This window comes from Charadrius vociferus, unplaced genomic scaffold (genome assembly GCF_000708025.1).
Source record: "Charadrius vociferus isolate BGI_N301 unplaced genomic scaffold, ASM70802v2 scaffold43, whole genome shotgun sequence".
Lineage (NCBI taxonomy): Eukaryota > Metazoa > Chordata > Aves > Charadriiformes > Charadriidae > Charadrius > Charadrius vociferus.
Window position 1 is genome coordinate 7,678,186 of NW_009648043.1, and position 18,908 is coordinate 7,697,093.

Below are 18,908 nucleotides of genomic sequence, written 5' to 3' on the forward strand. Positions count from 1 at the left end.
AATCAGGAAAAATAAAGGAAAATATCTGAAATATGAAAAAAGGTGATATATATATAATTTTAATGCCTATTATGTTCAGGTGCTACTGTTTGTGCCTCAAATTAGCTCTGATTATTTGGGTGATTCTTAAATATATTGAAGGAAGTTTTGAAGAGAGGATGGTAGCAAACAAATAGGCAATCTCACAGGTTGATTAAGTTTCTTATAAACATGGAATATTCTGAATCCTTTTATCACTACATGGTATAAAGTGTACATGTTAAAAGTTTAAGATGTATGATAGCAATGAAAGAAATGTTTCCAGAGAGCTTTGCTATCTTTTCTGTTGTGTTTATTTCCATTATGCCATTTCAGGAATTTATTTTAATAATACCTTTCCATTTTTTTTTCTTATTGTACAATATAATATTCTTTCCATTGTTTGATTTTATACTTCCAGTTTTGAACATCTTATACCGTCTGTCTGCTTCTGTGAACAAGTTAAAAGGCAAAAAATAAAATTAATAAAATCCTTTGTTGCATTAATAGCAGTAAAATCTGTATACATACATAAAAGTCAATTTTCATAAGTAGACATTAACGGGATTTCTGTATTTCAGCTTGTCTCGTCCCAGTTAAACAGCCTCCTGTAAGCAAGACAACCATTGTGATCTTAGAAAATCTGGAGAGAGCTTCTTTATCTGAATTACTAGGAGATTTTCTGGCACCTCTTGAGAATCGCAGCTCAGAAAATCCTTGCACTATTCAAAGAGGTATATAAAGAATTTGGGATGGAGAAATGTTTTTACTACATTATGGTTGTATTATAGTACATGACAAACAGGGAAGTTAGAGGAGAAAATTGCAATATTTTCAGTTTTTATATTTTATTGCAAACAGTTGTTCTTAACCAAATATAACATTTTTAAAGGCTAATTTAGGTGGGTTTTTTTTTCTTTCTAGTGGTGTCACTTCTTCTTGCTTTTATATGAATTCATGTCAAAGCTTTGAGTATTTCATTGTTATTTTTTTATGGTTCATTTTTAGCAAATGGAGTTTCTGGTGCCTTTTACTTTCATGAGAACTGCTTTTTGCTGGGGACAATTGCAAAGTGTCATCTTCATGGCTCTGACCTGAGCAGCATTTCCGTTGGGTTCAACTTAGATGGGATGGGGAACCAATGCATGGCTTGCTTCAAAGGTTTTTGAGAAGAAAAGTTATAAATAAGGTAAGAACTTGCATCAGCTTCAGGAATTTTGTTCATCACCAGGTCTGTGAAATATGTATGGCAGCCATGTCAAATGCTGAGCGGATAACAAAGCTGTTTCATGAAAAAGCATCCATTTCTGGGAAGATACAGGCTATGTGTCTGTAAATGTTATGCTTGACCACATATAGTAAGGTGTGTCACCATGACTGAATAGCATAAACACACAGACTGGCTGCAAGTAATGATATTGTGGATACTTGCTTATCCACTGTACGAAAACATCCTTCAGTATTTTTTTTCATCTTCTGTGTGAGCACGACAGTAAGAAGCTGTTCAGCAAATGTAAAATCCCTTTCTCAAGGAATTTATTCCATATATCTAAAATAAGATAGTTATACGTCCTGTGTGTATTTTCTAAGTTTTAAGCAGCAAAAAGAGTTTTCACGATTTTCAAATCAAAGAGGAAAGAGGGGTGAAAATACATCAGTGGGGAAGTAGTTCTGAGCCAATAGGCCTGCTAAAGCTGGAACCAAAGTCCAAAAGAGAATAAAGATGGGAAGTCTGTTTGAACATGAGTAAATAAATGGAGGATAGGAAATGAAAAGAAAGATGTGGGCAAAAGCAGAATTGTGGAATTTTGAAACTTATTCGGAAGGAAATCATTCCAGTGTGATAGCAGCTATTGCAGACAGTCAGGCAGTGTTAGACTTCGGGAGGGGGAGTTTAACTGAAACAGCTGCAGAGGAAAATAATCTTGGCAGCAGAGTTTTGAACAGGCTTAAAAAGGGACATTGTTCTACGAGTAGAAAAAACTGTCAGTAGTAAAGAGTCCTGGTCTGGGACAACAGACCTACTGTCAGTTCTGTGTGTTCAGCTGAATGTGTCTTGGTTATCTTTGAGGATGTCATCTCCTGTACCCTGTGCCACATTTCTCATTTATAAAAGCTTACTGATTCAATGAGATACAAAAGAGGAAATGCGTGGTAACTGAACATTTCAGTTATGATAACGAGGAAATTTAGAAACATTCCTAGGTATTCTTTAATAGTAAGAACAGGAATACAGAATATAAAAAAAAAAAAGAACCATGTGAAATGTATCTTTTCTTAGATTACTTTTTTCAGGTGCATAGTTATTTATAAGTACTTTTTTCTGTGTGAAACAGTGCTTACTTTTTTTCCCTATGTGCTTTAAATCTTTGAGTCCCTACAGACATAGTAAGCTGGAACTATTATGAGTTGTTTTCTGATTGAGGGTCTGAATGGTTTTCAGAATCCTTGCAAAGGATGGGGAGGGTAGCAATTATGTGTGGGCAAGTAGGTGGGTTGGTTGAAGCTGCTATCTTGCAGATACGCTATGGTGCTGGAATGAGGTACATGCCAGAGGACGGTGCAATAGAAGTATGTAGTAGAATTCTCTTCCATCCTCTGGAGGAGAAAGCTTGTATTCTCAAGCCTAAACTGGAGAATATCGAGTGATCTAAGCCCCTTTATAAAAGGACAGAAACACTTTGATTGTAGATCATTCAAGATCAGAGAGAAGGACTGTCTTCAGTTGAGCACAAGGCCAAGAAATACAGCAATGCAGACAATTGCAGAAGCAGTGGTATTCTGACTTGTTCACAGACAAAGGCTGAATCAAACTCACCCTGCCAAACTGCTTTGGCTACCAGAGATTGCAGCATCATATAACAGATGTAATTTTCAGACTATTTTGTTCAGGCTTAAAAGCAATCCTTAGTCTCATAAGTTAGAGTTTAACAAGGTAATAGGCTCCTACCTCAGACTGTGGTTGAACAGAATTTGGGTAGTTTATTAAAGCATATATGCAGATGGTGGCTATTTGGAGAAAAAAGCCATGTGTCTTCATGTGTCTTCCCTAATGAAATAATGAATAAAAATGCCCAGTGTACTAGTATATTTGTTTTTACTACATACATGTGCCATATGCAAACCCCAAACTCAAACAACAGTTGGTGTGGATCTTAAAATAGTGGATTCTAATGTTAAAAGTAGAAGAAAGATTAATCTGTTATAAAAATCTCAGGGAAAGTAAAAGCACATTTATTGTTTGAACAATAGACTATTTCTGAGATCCTTGCTTGTGCCTTAATAGTCTTGTCTTCAGATGAAAAGCTCTTTTTCCCTTATTTTGGGCTGTTAGAATATATTGGAACAGTTTAAATGTTTTTCTACGTCAACATTAAATTGTTCACCTGTAGAGTCTGTCAAGAAGCTCTGCCTTCAGTACTGGCAAATACTATCCCTACTTCATCTTTTGATGCTTCCATTAATTCAAACTGTTCCAGAGGATAATCCTAGGATTAGGATGATGAAGACTATAACTTGGAGTTCAATGAAATAGAAGATTTTTCTGGCGTCATGTAATTTGCCTTTAACAAGGCGTGCTAAGAAATGTAAGTTTTAGAGGAAGGCATCTTTCCTTCATTGCTACTGAGTATAAAATCAATATAGAAATCCACTGAGGACATGCCTGGATCAGACATTCCTGTTCAGTGTGATTGTATGTTCTTTTATATGCCTTACTTATATCATATATATTGCACAGGATATGGTACGTGCCTCTTGCAATCCTAATCCTAGACACCACAGAGAAAGCACTGCTGCCAAATTTCCGTCTCAGTTTCCCACAAGAAAGTAGAGACATGTCAGTTTATTGATAAAGAGATATTTTTTTAAGTGTAGTTGGGGCAATAAGTTTTAATACAAGACTTCAGTATACTCCGTAAAAAATTTTGACCAGTTTTTGACTGTTCCTGGTTTTCATAATAGCAATATAGCAGGAAAGAAAACCACAAGCCTTCTTGGGGTTTTAAGGAAAGTGTTTGCAGCGGAGGTCTTATGTCATGTCAAACATCTTTTCTTTCTGCAGTTCAGAGGGAAAGTACCTCCTCCATGTGATCCTGTGTGCAAGATCATAGACTGGATTCTTGCCGTTTGGCACCAGCTAAACTCTTGCTTATCCCGTCTTGGAGCACCTGAAGCACTTATGGGGCCAAAACATTTCTTCTCTTGTCCTGTGGTGCCAGGGCACGGCCAAGCGACGGTGAAGTAAGATTTCTGTTTCCTGTTCGACTCTGTTCAGTGCCGACTAAATACTTAATAAAATGTAGCAGTTATGTTTCTCCCAAAACCCATTTGACTCAGCAACCTTGAAAGTATTTTAGCAGAAGTTATTGAAAGTTTTAAGACTTCTTTAATTTAATTACTAGAAGGGCAATTTTGAAGGACACAGGTGGGAACTGACAGTTAAACAGTAGTTGAAGGTCAGTCTTTTTTTTAATGATCTTTCAGTTATTTTTCCGATACGGAGATTGCAAAATATTACTTGTACTGGAATGGCTAATATTGCTCAATGCTTTAAAGGTTTTGTTCTTCATTTCAAGACAGCACTGTAAAGAAAGCTGTTCATTAGCGAACAGACCAAAATAAGGTTCCAGAATTCTGACCTTGAAAAGTTAGTAAAGTTTCCTTTTGAGGAAAGTTGTATGATGGAAATCTAGAGAAGCGCAATGATTTCTCATCTTTTTAATATCTGGTATCATTTTTAAACATACATAAAATTTCACAGATGTATTAGCATAGTAAATAAGGCAGATGTATACTTTTTAGCTCTACACATGGTTAGATGTCCAGTAAAATAAAAGAATAATGATGAAAATTTTGTCTGTTCTTGCATAGTGCATATTGCATGAACATGTGCTCACATGCCAACTTTTCTGCAAAGTGCTAGCAAGTGATACAAGAAATAATTATAGAATTTTAAAATATATTCATTTCATGCTAAGATGTTGCTTGGCTATATTAGAAAAGTAATGAGCCCTTAATTAAGATTCAAACTTATTCAGAACTCAAATAATAACGGGGGTTTCTGGAGATGCAACATTACTTTTCTCACTCTGCTTCACAGCATTCTCCTTAATTGCCATTTCTGTTCCCTCTCTGGCTTTTCCCTCATACTATTTTCTGCTGACCCTTCTTCCCCTATCCTTTGCTTAGCACGTGTATTGGCTTTCTCATCTTTTGTCCTGTCTACCATTCTTGATACATTTTGCTTGTTCATTTTCCTTTTTATTTTCTTTCCTAAAATGAGAGGTCATCTAATATCCAGAGTAATTATCGAAGTCTAAATTTGGATGCAGCAATGACTTGAAATTTTATGAGTGCTATGAAATAAAAAAAGAATAAAGCATACTGTGCATCTATCTCCTGTCTTCCAGTTGAATCATGTCCTCTGAAATGTCTTAATTGTTTATTTATCGCAATGGCATTAGTAGAGGGCAGAAAAAATAAACTTTAGATACAGTAATTATGCATTTCTGAGTTTTAATTTCTCTTAAGTGTAACTTTGACTGGATTCACAATGCTTTATTTTGAGCACAACCCCAAAATGTGTTTTACAGTAGTGATACGCCATCTGACTCTTCATTTTACTGTAGTTTTTGTCCACTAATAAATAATTAAAAACTACAGCTCCAGTGAGCACTTACTGGATGCTTTTAGTTTAGCAACATGATGGCTTACAGTGTGGTCATATAACTAGCAATAAATAGGTTTAATTAGCAGCTCACTGGTTGCTGTTATTTCAACCTAATTAACCACTCCTGTCCTCTTGCCCCTCCTCTCCACTGTGCTATTCTGCGGCTTTTTGCATTTGTTAAAGCTTCACAGAGTCAGTTCAATTCATTAAGACAGTAGACAGCTACCTACAAAATGAGTTTGTTCTGGTCTAAGTGTTAGCACGAGGCAAGTGGTAGAAACTGGGAAGGGGGAGACCAGGCGTGACAGGAGATGGTTTCCTGCTGCCTGCTGTTTCATCTAACTTCACATGTTTTGGAGAGTAGAGTGAATAAATGAGGAAAAATTTAGCTACATTTTTTCTCTTGTTTTTGATCTAGGGAATTAAAGACAATGTAACAACAGGAAAGAGTTTCACTTTACAGCTCTTTTTCAGGGACAGGGGGGTGCTACACCTTTCCTAAGTATCAGCTGTGTCAGAGAACTGGGGACTTGATCAAGATGATGAGTGCAAATGTAAAACTAAACTTAAAAACAGGGTTGGAATTTTATTTAGAGAGGACGGCATTGTACAGACCATCAATTGTTAACTGTTAGATTAGGATGAGCTCAATTAATTTTATTTTTGCAGCATTCATTTCTGACCATTTCTACTAGCAGTACTGCAAAATGTCAGAAGCTTGCATAGGCAGAAATGGGGAGACAGAGCTCTTTATTAATAAAATGAAAGCAATTTTTTATTTTGATAGCTTAACACAGCTAGCAGAAGCAGACTGTATCTGTATGGAATGATATCTACAACATTGTGGTAAGGAAGCTTCAAGGAACATCTTCAATATGCATTTTATATCTTATTTTAACAACTGTGCTAGTTATTTTTCTAAGTAATGTAACTTTTCTCAAGCTTGTACCAGCACTTTGGAGCATGGTCATAGATCATAAAAACTCAATCTTATGCTACATAACTAACCAAGAATGCATCTGTCAAATGACTCATGCATTCTAACTTTAAAAAACACACACACAAAAAAAGAAAAAGCCAAAAAATTCATCATAATCTTTTCAGTAGTATGATGGCTTCTGTGTATCAATGTATCGAACAAAATGGTTCATTTAAGTCAAACAGACATTTTAGCCTTCTGAATGGATTTCTGCAAAGCTGAAACACAGCATTATGGACTATCATTTCTTATAGACCTTTAATATAAACCTCTGACTCTCAATCTTACCATCTTCCTCCCATAGGAGGGTATAAGGAAAAAAAAAAAAAAGAATTGGATTTGATCTAAAAATATTGTCTCATTGTCTGTTATAGATGTGAGCTGAACCCTAAACCTGAAACTCATAGCCTTTATCCCTTAAGAACTATAAACTGTAAGAAATAGCATTGATTTATTTCCTAATAAATTTTTTTCATTTCTGTGCTAAAACAACATAATATTTCTCTCTGAGAAAAGCAAAAGTCTCAGAAGAGCCATGTCCCTTTGAATTAAATTTTTGTAATCAGACCCAGTCTCTAAACCAGACAATCTGGAAAATCCACAGCATCCTGGAAACACAGTTCACCATAGATCAAATAAACAAAAGGAGAGTGAGAGCAAGGCAGCTGTACAAGTAGAACGGTCTTGTAAGCTGGACAAGTTTGGGAATGGAAGAATACTGGAAATGGTGCAATCATAACTGAATACCTCCTTTTTCCCACTCTGACAGCAAATACGCTATGAATGAACACCTGCAAGCATGGAAACTTCTCCATGCACTGTCAAAGATGAAAGGGGATTTTTTTGTGTATATGTGAACAGACATCTTACTGGAACATTCTTTCTTTTAGCCTTAAAATGAAAAGGGTGTTTTATAGTCCTTATCTAAAGGAACAAAAGCATCAGATGGTAAATAGTTTGCCAAAGCAACCTGAAGAAAGTTAGGTCAAATAATTTAATATAAAACAAACAAATAAACCCTACCTTATATAAAATCGGCTCCTCTCTGACATGGGGTACGATAGGAAGTTCAAAATGTATGTGCTTCCTGAAAATGCAAAATCTCATGTTACTCAAAGTATAAAAACTTGGTGTTTGATAATAGTCTCTGAAGTCAACGGATTGTCTGTGTGCCTACAGGTGGATGTCCAAGTTATGGAATGCTGTGATAGCTCCCAGAGTTCAAGAAGCAATACTCTCCAGAGCCTCTGTGAAAAGACCATCTGTACCAGGACAAGCAATAGCCAAAAAAAATCCTAGCCAAGGTCAACAGGCTGTTGTTAAAGCTGCTCTCAGTATCTTGCTAAATAAAGCTGTTTTGCATGGCTGTCCTCTACCCAGAACAGGTAACAGTGAACAATCTGAAAGGCAAGCAGTTGTTCATTGCCAAAATGGGGCTTTTAACTGTTTGATTCCTTTGTTAAAACTTCCACAAAGCATAGCTGTAGTTATGATGGGAGGTTGTGTGGTTAAAAGCATTTACAGTCACTAAACTAAGTTGTGTAAGGTAGTCAAAGAAGAACCATTTGCAACAGTCAATTCTTCTTAACATTGTTCTACTTTTGTTTCAGAGCTAGATAATTATATAGCAGATTTTAAGGGAGGAAATTTTCCTTTATCCGTGGTTTCGAACTACAAAAATTGTAGTAAGAAAAGAGGTGAGAATGCATCTTGGAGAAAAGTGAGCACAAGTCCTCGCAAAAAGTCAGGCCATTTATCCTCCCAGTCATGGAATAAGCAGGAGACAAATACTGAAGGTAAAGCTTTCTATTTTGAATTCTGAAAGAAAGTGTGGGGTTGTAAGCTGCGTCTGTATGAATCTAACTTTTCTTCTACATTATTAATTAAAAAATGCCCTTCCTGTTGTCTGATAATGAGGTGGGCATTGGCTTGGATGGTAGAAGACTGAGCAGTGGTTCCACCTCATATTGCATGGAATGATGCTGTATCATTCTCTACCTCAATACCGGATGAGAGAAAGCTTCATTATTTGATTAGTACTCTTTGGTTCAGCACCTAATATAGAATAGATATTAGAAAGACATTTTTCACTCTGAGGGTGGTGAGACACTGGCACAGGTTGCCCAGGGAAGTTGTAGAATGCCCCATCCCTGGAAGTGTTCAAGGCCAGGCTGGACGTGGCCTTGGGCAACCTGGTCTAGTAGAAGACGTCCCTGCCCATGGCAGGGGGGTTGAAACTAGATGGTCTTTAAGGTCCCTTCCAACCTGAACCATTCTATGATTCTAATTTACAATATACCTAATTTGGGGTTTTTTTTTGCACATACTTTATAGCTTCACTACAATAATTTCTATTGTCTGAATCAAGTAAAATTAAACGAATACATGCATCCTCAGATCATGCGTCCCTTGTTCAATCTTATTAGATTAATTGAGTAGAATAATCTAAAAGCCCTGTAGTGGAAGGAAGAGATCTTTGGTTTTAAATTGAAGATTTTTGTTTGATTTTCACTTTAATTGCAAAAAATAAATGTAAAAAATTCTGTGTAGTCACAGGTACTGAAAGTTTTCATGAAGTTTCTACATCATTTTCAGTATGCTCCTTGATCATAGAATCATAGAATGGTTTAGGTTGGAAAGGACCCTGAAGATCATCAAGTTCCAACCCCCCTGCCATGGGCAGGGACACCTCCCACTAGACCAGGTTGCCCAAGGCCACGTCCAGCCTGGCCTTGAACACCTCCAGGAATGGGGCCTCAACAATCTCTGGGCAACCTGTGCCAGTGCCTCACCACCCTCAGAGTGAAAGAAGGCTTGATAAAGAAGGCTTTATATGACTGGGCCTGTGCATGCATAGAAATGTGAAAGTTACATTAGTAGCTGACGCTTTTGAAATGTCTTTTCACCTCAAGATCATAAGCCATCTAACAAGCAGTTTACTACACAGGGATAATGTCTGGGTATGTGCAGAAGCGACATATCATTCTTCTAAAAGTACACATGTGTCTAGAAGGAAAACTTGGGAATACCATAACCAAGTACAATGTCAAACAGGAAAACTTCTAGAGGAAAAAATCAAATTACTTAATTTTGCTTTTAGAAAATGGAGGTAACTCCTTCAGAGAGAAGAGTTAGGAATGGATTTACAGAGAAAGAGGCTTACACACACATTTTAGAAACAATAAGATTCTAGCCTCCATTGTCTCATATATAAAAGACTGAAATACCTGATGCCTGGTATGTTGTAATGCTAAATCGAGCTATTCATTTCTTCAGCTCTTGTTCAGAAAGAAATCTGCTTTCGCTGAACTGCAAATCTCTTGTCCTGATTTTGCTTGCTAGTTCTCTGTTTGAATTGTGAACTTACCTAATCTCCCTAAGAGGATTTCAGAAATGAAATGAACATAACCTGAAGTAGGATGGTTGATACTGTATCATGTACCTGAGAATGTTCTTGGAGTCCAGCTAATATCTGTGAATATAGGTAAAAAGTGGGATGGTGAATATAATTTTAGTAGCCTTCCATTTCTGACTATCTGTATCAAATGTTGTTCCTGGTTCCAAGTAAGGGCAAGTTCTTTGATTTTACTTAAATGAAGCAAACTTAAATCTTTTCCTGTTGACAAGGGATTTCTCTTTGAGAGAACCAGTAAGGTGGTTCAAGTGCCTTGCACAGAAACCTCATGTTCTGTCTTCCACAAAAGCTTGGGCGACTCGTGCCCCATTTGCCATTTTAGCAGTGCCATGTGGCCCTAATGCTACTCTGAACAGTTTCAAGGGATGTATTCTGATCTTTGACAGACTCTATTGATATAAATTGCAGGTAAATGGGAACACACTTTCCCTGCTCATCACAGATTTTAGAATGACAAAATCAACACACCTGATAACACACTAATAAGTCAATCTCTTTGTTGTGCAGGTGTAAAATCGAAGACTACGTTGCAACCAAATTGTAAGAAAAGAGCTTCTCTCACCACAAAGTAAGTTTTAATTTGCATTTGTAACACTTAGCAAAAAATAAAGAGGATAAAATTGTGTTGTAAACCAGCACATTGTAATGAATAGATGAAGAGCTTGTATTTGGTAATGTGTTGGTTCTACGTCTAAAGAAAGGAATCCTTTTTAATGTTTGTTTCTGAGAGAAAATAAAATTTATGTACTTCAGTATAATTTTAGAACCCATTTCTGTCATTCAGACCTTGCAGCACTGCATGTCTTTTTATGTAACAGAATAGTCTATGACTTAAGAGTCTTATGTAACACTTACTTTAGTATGAAAAGCCGGCCGTATGCTTTTGTCACCTGCATTATATTTTAAAAACGCCTCTGGCTCTTTTCGCTTACTGAATGGCAATTCAAAATGGTATAGTACACGCACTTTAGTCTAAATGATATAGAGTTTCTCTAGAAAGTGTATGAATTGGCCAGAGGGGACTGCATTTGAGACTTCAATCTGAAACCTTGATTCTACCATATTCCCAGGCACGGAGAGCGTAGAATACTTGTGCTTTGAGTATGGAAGGAGGTTTTTTTAAAGTGTTTGGAATTAAGTGCAAAAAGGAGAGTGGAATAAAATTGATTGCTCCATCTTTAAAAGAGGAGAATCTTGGAAGATAGTGGGCAGAAGAATCCTTTGTTAGAATTTCAGAATGGGGAGAATAATTTGAATAGAAAGAAGATCTATTACAATATAACAACTATTGAAAACTAGTGCTGCGACTTATTTAGATGTTGCTTTCTTTCTGTTTGTGGTAGTAAAGGTCATTTGGAAATAAAATACTATTTTCCAGGTGTGTGTAATATTTATTTTTAAATTCTGTATCATAGCTTAATTTTAATTGTTCTCTGTTTGTTGTGTTGGGTTTTTTTTAACCAGATCTTCAGAGAAAGATCAATTGAGAACGTTAAATCTGGAGCAAAGGCTGTCCCTTGGTTCTGATGATGAAGTAGATCTTGTGCAGGAACTTCAAAGTATGTGTTCCAGCAAATCTGAGCCTGATATAAGCAAGGTAAACACAAGGTTTTTAAATAATTTACATCATTACTATATGCAGTTGTTTGCTACGTGTTTAAAATATATTTTTAATTTACAAGCACTGCTTGAACTGAAGAAAATTATTAAATTATTTGGGAATAAGCCAAAGTCAACTAATAAATTATACATTTGAGGGTAAGTGTTCTGATTTAATATACATTATTTTAAATTACAGCTTCACTATTTTTTCTTGTAGAGATTTTTGCAGTGGAGGCTGAAATTTATAAGCTCAGAAATGCTAGAGACAGTAGCCTTTTCTGCATTATTGTTCCCCATGTCATCTTCCGTGCTATCATTGCTTCCACTAGGAAACTGTTTTGTAGCCTTAAAGACGTGGAAAGTTTTTCTTAAAATGCATTGCACATTTGGTTTGTTTGATGTAAACCCATTAGCCATCACAGAACTGGCTCTATGCTCCTCTGCTGTGTAGGCAAAATTCAGTTTTGCCATCCCAAGTAAGAAAGAATTGACTGGCCTAATTCTTTAACAGTGGCAGAAGGGAATGAAGGAGGCTTCCAAGGCTCATAGGTTTGGGGCTAAGTTCTACTCTGGACTGGGTTGTGGGTGGTTATGGAAGGCCTGTTGGAGCAGAGGGTGGAGCTGTGGATCTCTCTCATTTTTCCTTCTACACCGAAAGCACTCGGCTCTCCCTGTAGCTGTAGCTACTTATTCTTTTCCTTCTTTCCTCCTAGCACAAGTTGAAGTAGATGGCTGTGACAGCAGGCTGTGTTCACACAGGAGCAGCTGATCTGTATCTTTTGAAACACAGATCAAGTCAGTGTTCGGCTATTGTCCGCTTAGGCTGTGCGTTACATCCTCTAGGATCTCCCTGAACAGCAGTTCCGTTGGTTTTGCTTTATTAAGTATTCTGTTTATGCTTAGGAGTCAACAAAGTTTTTATTAAAAAAAGAAATACTATGTTTGGGAAGATTTTTCCACCTATTTAATGAAATCCTTTATTATTTGGTTTTGGTTTTGGGTTGTTTGTTGGGTTTTTTTTAAGTATTTACAGTACTTGCATGAGTCACATCCACCAAGCTGGCAAGCTAATCACTAGTCAGTTAGCAGGGATTTACCATTACCTATCTTTGAAAGAATGGGATGTGCTTAAATAAATGGGAACCAACTTAAAATTGTGTTTAATAACATGTAAAATGTAATTGCTCATTGTTGACAATTCAAGGAAATATGGGTTAGATAAGGAAGGAGATAGATGTCACTGTCTTTTGTTCAGTTTCCTCACCATGGGTGGAACCATCCATGACTGGAATTTCTGTTGTTAATTCCCTAGCTGCCTAGAAGAGCCTTACAGAAGTAAGGGTGCTGTTGCATGTTTTCTTTGTATGATGTAATTTCAGGCTGCCATCAAAAGAAGTACTTCTACTCTCTAATTTGCCCTTGCACTCGAATATGTTCCTGCTGCTTCTGTTATGTTGGGATTGAGTAATTTTGCAGTCGCAGGGTTGAATCGGATCAGCTTGCCCCATGATAAGATAGTTTTCAGTGAGGACACAAGGCTGAGCAGACTCCATCTGCTATTGCACGGTCACAAGGATTGATGGAAAATAGTAGAGAAGAAACATGGCAGGAGAAAGAGAAAAGGATCATTCCTTTCTGTGACGTTCCTGGGGCTGGATAAAATTTAATGGGAAGCTGTCTTTAAGCTCCGCTGAATAGTATTGCTCTGGAAATGTATGTTTAATCTTCCTCTGATAATTGTCGATGTGAAATCTCTCTCTTTATCTCCCATCTACAAACACACTCAGGAGTAAAGGAAAGATATTTCTATTGTTCTTTGAATATTTATACCTTACACTGCACAGAAGCTACAAGAAAATAAAATCAAAGCTCCAAAATTTGGCAAATTGAAACATAATCTCTGCTGTGAATAACTGAAAAAACACAATTTTCTTATCTTTTTTAGATTGCAGATTCTAAGGATGAGCTATTGATGTTCAATAGCTCTCAGAAAAATCCTGCATTTTCAGCAAGTGGTACTAACCCAAATAAAACAACAGCACAAAAGGTAGGTGAAACGAATTTTGTAGTAGGATAGGGAAGGTGTCTTGACTTTCTCTAAAATCTGAATTCCTTATTGGATCCAAAGAATTAGTCTTCCAGTGCCCTGTTTATTACAAGAATAAACTGTGATGATTCTTAGGAAACTTGCTAGACTACCATGCCAAGTTTCGTCCATGTGTCTTAATGGAAACTAAAGATTTATTAAACAATGGGTGTATTTGCTTCAGTTTTCATGTTTACATAAAGCCATCTCCCTAGGCCAAGTGTTGTTGACATTACTTTGACATTATAAGTTATTTGCATCAGATTTTGAGAGAAAGAAAAGCCCCAGGTTCATTTTTCCCCTCCAATTAATATTTTTCAGTAAGTTTGCAGACACACGAAACTTTTTTAAATTCTTGATGTAAAATTGCTGGTTCATGGTTTATTTTTCTACCTTTTTTTTTTTTTTTTGGTAGTGATTACCCAAATGGATATGATTTCAAACAACTGTTTTTCTAAGGGTTGTTATCTAAGTAGAATTGAGCTGCTCTGGTGTCAAAGCTCTCAGTGGTAGAAATTTTGAGAAGACATGATATTGCCAGAGTTTCTGAAGAATAGCATTTTTTTTTAAAGGGGGATTCAGTTTCTTTTTTTCTGCCTACCTATTTGTTGTAATATACAGTTGTCTTGCCTTATTATTTATAAGAAATCCAAATAAACCCTATGTTATAAGTTTGGTGAAAAGATAGTCTAAATGTAAACAAACTTTACTTACTTCAGTGAAGTTTCAGAGAGGAAATATAAGCTGAATACTTCTGGAAGATGTAACAGGTCCACGACCATCATCTTTTCAGAAACTAAAGTCATTGTTTGTGGGTGCTAACATCCCTACTAAATATGAAGACAAAATTATATCCTGCTTAGTTTCCATTCTTTGGATAATAAAGTAAAAATTATACTTTTTTACACACTTTCCCCTTTTCTTTCTGCTTGTGTTTTTGAACATCTAGAGAGCTTCTGAGCCCACAGCTCAGCCAGGGCAGAATCTGTTGTCTATGTTCCCTCATAGGCCCTCTGTGTTCCCTCGACAGGGCTCCTGTAGAGTCCTATCCAGATGCTTTTATCTGACTGATAAATGGTTATCTAGAGACACTCTGTTTATTTTCTGCAGGTACAATGAAGTAGCTCTGAAAATAGCTTAACTTGCACACCTAAGCATTAAAAAAGCTAAAGTTGGATGAGATGACTTACCACCCATCATATTTTTTCATATCCAAATATTGAAAATGTTAGAATATTTTTCGTAATTTTATTTAAAATCCAGAGAAGATTCTCTGCGAACAGAAACCATTTTAACATTGCAGATCCACATTTAGATATACTGCTTTTGAATATTTCTCTAAGCACATTAATTTCAGGCATTCCAAATCAGAGTAGTGGTGCCTGTATAATTTGGTAAGTCAGCTGACCTACCCATTCCTACTGTAAATTTTTCCTAGTGATTTTTTTTTTCCCTTTTAAGATTCCTTCTAACAATGTAAGGCATACGTTTATTGACTCTGGAGGTAGAGCAGCTTAGCTACCTTCGAGTTTTTTGAAGAACTTAGTCAAAAAATTTCATTCGCAATAAAAAAAAATAAATTGATTTCCCTTATCTTTGTGCGGAAATGTTGGCCAAAAGGAAGGAAACGCAATCCACCCTTTTGCTAGAGGGGAAAGAGGTCTAACTGAATGACAAGATTTGTTTCTAGACTTAGTCATTACTACAATAAATTTATCAAAAATCCAGAAGAGCACAGTCTTAATTTGGAAGCAGAAGTCAAACTTTTAGAGACAATTGTAATGATGATAATTCTATGCAGCTGCAAGAGCTGGTGTCTGAAAAAGAGTTTTGAGATTAGAAAAGCATCCTTTTCTGAAAGTAAATAGAATTCTGTAGGTAACAAAAACAATACTGCTTGAGCAGAGATCTGATCAACAGTAATGAGACAACTTAAAAGGGCAACATACCCATTTTTTTTTTTTTTAATTGGCTGGAAGAAAAAATGCTTTCATGTATGTGAAGGAGAAAAAGAAAACTGTTACAAGATTCAAAATCTTTGACACAGGATACAAACAAATTTATACAATCAAGGATTAATAAGGAATAGACAGTGATGAATAGTCTGTTTTCACACCACCAAGCTTTAAGCGAAGAGCAGTAGCTGATGGTGAAAATGAACTTTTTAATATTGCTGCTCAGAGGGTGATCTAGATTCAACTGATGCTAACAGTTACGGTCCTAATTCTCCTGTCCTGTCAGTGGAAAGGTAGGCATCTCTCATGAAAGATATATGTTAGTGACCATCACAAAATGCCTTAGCTAAACTCTTTCTCCTTGACTGTAAAGGAATAAAAAGTGACAACACATCTGACCTCAGCACTTCAGGTAGTTTGGGCAGGGTGAATATGGTCCAGTTTTTAAGAATGTAGCTTCTTAGCATAAATAATTTGAGATGCTAAAATCTGATTTATAAGAAAGCAATCTATAAGATTATGGATTAAAATGTAACTAGCATTTCAACCTGTGAGTATTATTTTTGTCATGATTATTTTGTTATTATTTATGGTCTTGATGCTACCAAAAAAGTGAATATCTTTATTCAAGCTGTAAAGCTGACTTTTTTGCTCATAACTACCTAAATTTCTAATTTTTGCCTTTTAGCTGTGGTGGCAGCTTTCGTTTTTCCACAGTAATGAAGGAAAAAAAATGCATTTTTTAATTTGAGTACTCCTGAAATTGAGACATCTGAGAATCAATTTTACGTTTTTCTTTCCAGTGGCAATGCATAAACTCCATTGACTTATTTTGGTATTCTGAGATGTTGATAATATTTCCTTTCAGTCAAAGAAGCAAAAAAGAGACGTGGTTTGTTCACCAGGTAGTAAGAAGCTGCCGTATAAAACCGCAAAAGATTGTAAATAACAAAGGTTCTGTGGGGCTGGTAGGGTTGGTTGGTTGTTTTTCAGGCCAATCAGCAGTAATTATTTATACAGAAAATGCTTTTTTTTTGATTCCTAGGATGGAATGCGTCCTCTCAGCAGCAGTCGAACTGTGGAAAGCAGCAACAGTAAATCAAAGACAGAGTTGGGTGTTTCAAGAGTTAAATCTTTTCTTCCTGTTCCTAGAAGTAAAGTCACCCAGCCTTCGCAGAATACTAAAAGAAGCAGCAGCAGTAATACAAGGCAAATAGAGGCAGATAATAACACAAAAAGAGAGATTTGGAATTTGCACAAAAAAGAACAAATAGAAAAATCTAATAAATAAACCTGCCTACCATACAATTTTCTGTGTTCATATAATCTCTATTGCAAAGAACCAAGTACTCAAATATGTAAATATTTTTTAAAAATAAACTGTTTCCCTGTAATGTAAAGTTTGTACAGGACCACAGTTTTATTTCTATGTAAATCAAATGGAAATAATATTGATTTAAACTTCAGAAATGGGCAGTTTTGCCACCTTCATAGATGTTTTGGTTTTTTTCTTCTTCTTTTATTATGAAAATTACTCGTTTAAATGATAATATTCAGGGGTATTACCACAGGATTCTGTTTGTGTATATACTGTACATAGATATATTCTATTTAGTTCACGTGTTAAACTGCATTCAGATGAGTTGCACAATATGTACAGCAATGGCTTAAAGCTATTGTACATGCATTTTAAAGACATGTTTTTATCTTCACTTCATGAAAAAGTAATGGAATGTGGCAATAACTAAAATGATTGGAAATGCAGATCAATTACTTTCAGCTACAAGCCATATTAAATACTTTGATTTCCCCATCACCTGCCTGCTGAATTGTGATTTTCTTTCTCCCAAACTTCTCTTCATCTAAAATGTCATGAATTTCCGTTATAACTGTTACCTTTTAAAAAAGGAGAGATTGAGAAATTAAAATGCAATAAAAGTTATTTTTCTCAGACTCTTATTCTTTGATAGAATTGAAGAAAATGTGATCATTTATTAACTTAGTTTTTCTTGTATACTGTAAAAACTTTTATATACTTCAGTAGTGTTTTAAAAGTATCCAAGAAATCATAGTGTTTTACAGAAACAGATTTTACCGAAAAGGGATTTGAGCACAAGCTTAACTACAGTATTATCGGAGATAATGTAGTAGCGATAACATGAGTTACTATGTAATTATCAATTTCTATTGTGGATTTAAGATGTAATTGCTGTGAAATGATACTTGAGTTGCAGTTAAAATTAAGTCTTTTTCATTTTTCCCCCCACTACAGAGGTTGTTCCCATGAGGGAGAGTGATGGGGAATTATTATCCTTTGTGACAGGATTATTTCCCCAGGTTTTCCTTACAGTAGCTACAGGTACATACTTGTGAACTGTAATAATGTGGGAACGCTCGCTGTCTCGATACCTCGTCTGGTAGGCAGAGGGGAGAGCAGTCTTCTTGAGATCAGACTTAGATGCCTTCTGATGGGCTCTTGGGAAACGGTTTTGAGAGCTATGGCCAGTAACACGGTCATGCCTGTAATTTCCAAAGTAGCATTTGGCTCAAGAAAAGCCTGGAAGAGGAAAGGATTACCTAACTGTTTCCTAGCACTTCACCTTTATATGTAAAACAGTCATCCCTAACTCATGTCAATAAAATTTTTGTACCGCATATTGTCTGTCTTGCTGTTTGTATATGTCTGGTATCTCTTTCGATACAGAATATTAGAAGCTTATTTCTGCAATCATTTCCTGCGTGGTATCTTTAGAAAGCACCGTATCTTTCGGTAATCACTTTTTTATTAAAGCTTCAATTTCTTGTATAATAGTAACATATAACTGAATACCGATGATTTCTTGGGGCTGGGGTGGGTTTTTTGCCACAATTTTGGTGCTGAAAAATGGGATGCTGCTTTTGCAGTTGGCTCTTAGCAGAGTGAGTCAGCTGCAAACCACTGGAGGTCAGAGAAATGGGCCTCAGCAGTTAGCACCCCTCACGTGCTGAAGCGGCGTGAGCAGCGGTGGGGTAGCTTGTGCGAGCAGCTCAGGCATGGATTTCAGGCTGAGGAGGAACACAAAATGGAAAATGTTATTTATAATGATCACACAAGTTACAACATCAGGATTTGTAATAACAGTAAATCTTTTTTTTTTTTAAAAAAAAAAAAAAGCTATAAGAAAAGAATAAAAATTCTCATG

General features: G+C 36.1%; 1 protein-coding gene across 1 annotated transcript in view; it reads left to right on the top strand.

The window, feature by feature from the left end:
• The window catches only part of CTTNBP2 (cortactin binding protein 2), a 77,529-nt gene extending 60,012 nt beyond the window's left edge, over positions 1-17,517 (top strand). The window contains 10 exon segments of the mRNA XM_009883679.1: positions 600-752; positions 1,027-1,113; positions 1,116-1,207; positions 4,082-4,260; positions 7,848-8,053; positions 8,279-8,464; positions 10,591-10,651; positions 11,548-11,680; positions 13,631-13,732; positions 16,772-17,517. Coding sequence (XP_009881981.1) covers positions 600-752; positions 1,027-1,113; positions 1,116-1,207; positions 4,082-4,260; positions 7,848-8,053; positions 8,279-8,464; positions 10,591-10,651; positions 11,548-11,680; positions 13,631-13,732; positions 16,772-17,017 — 1,445 coding nt within the window. The 3' untranslated portion in view covers positions 17,018-17,517.
• Positions 17,518-18,908: the final 1,391 nt, after the last annotated feature.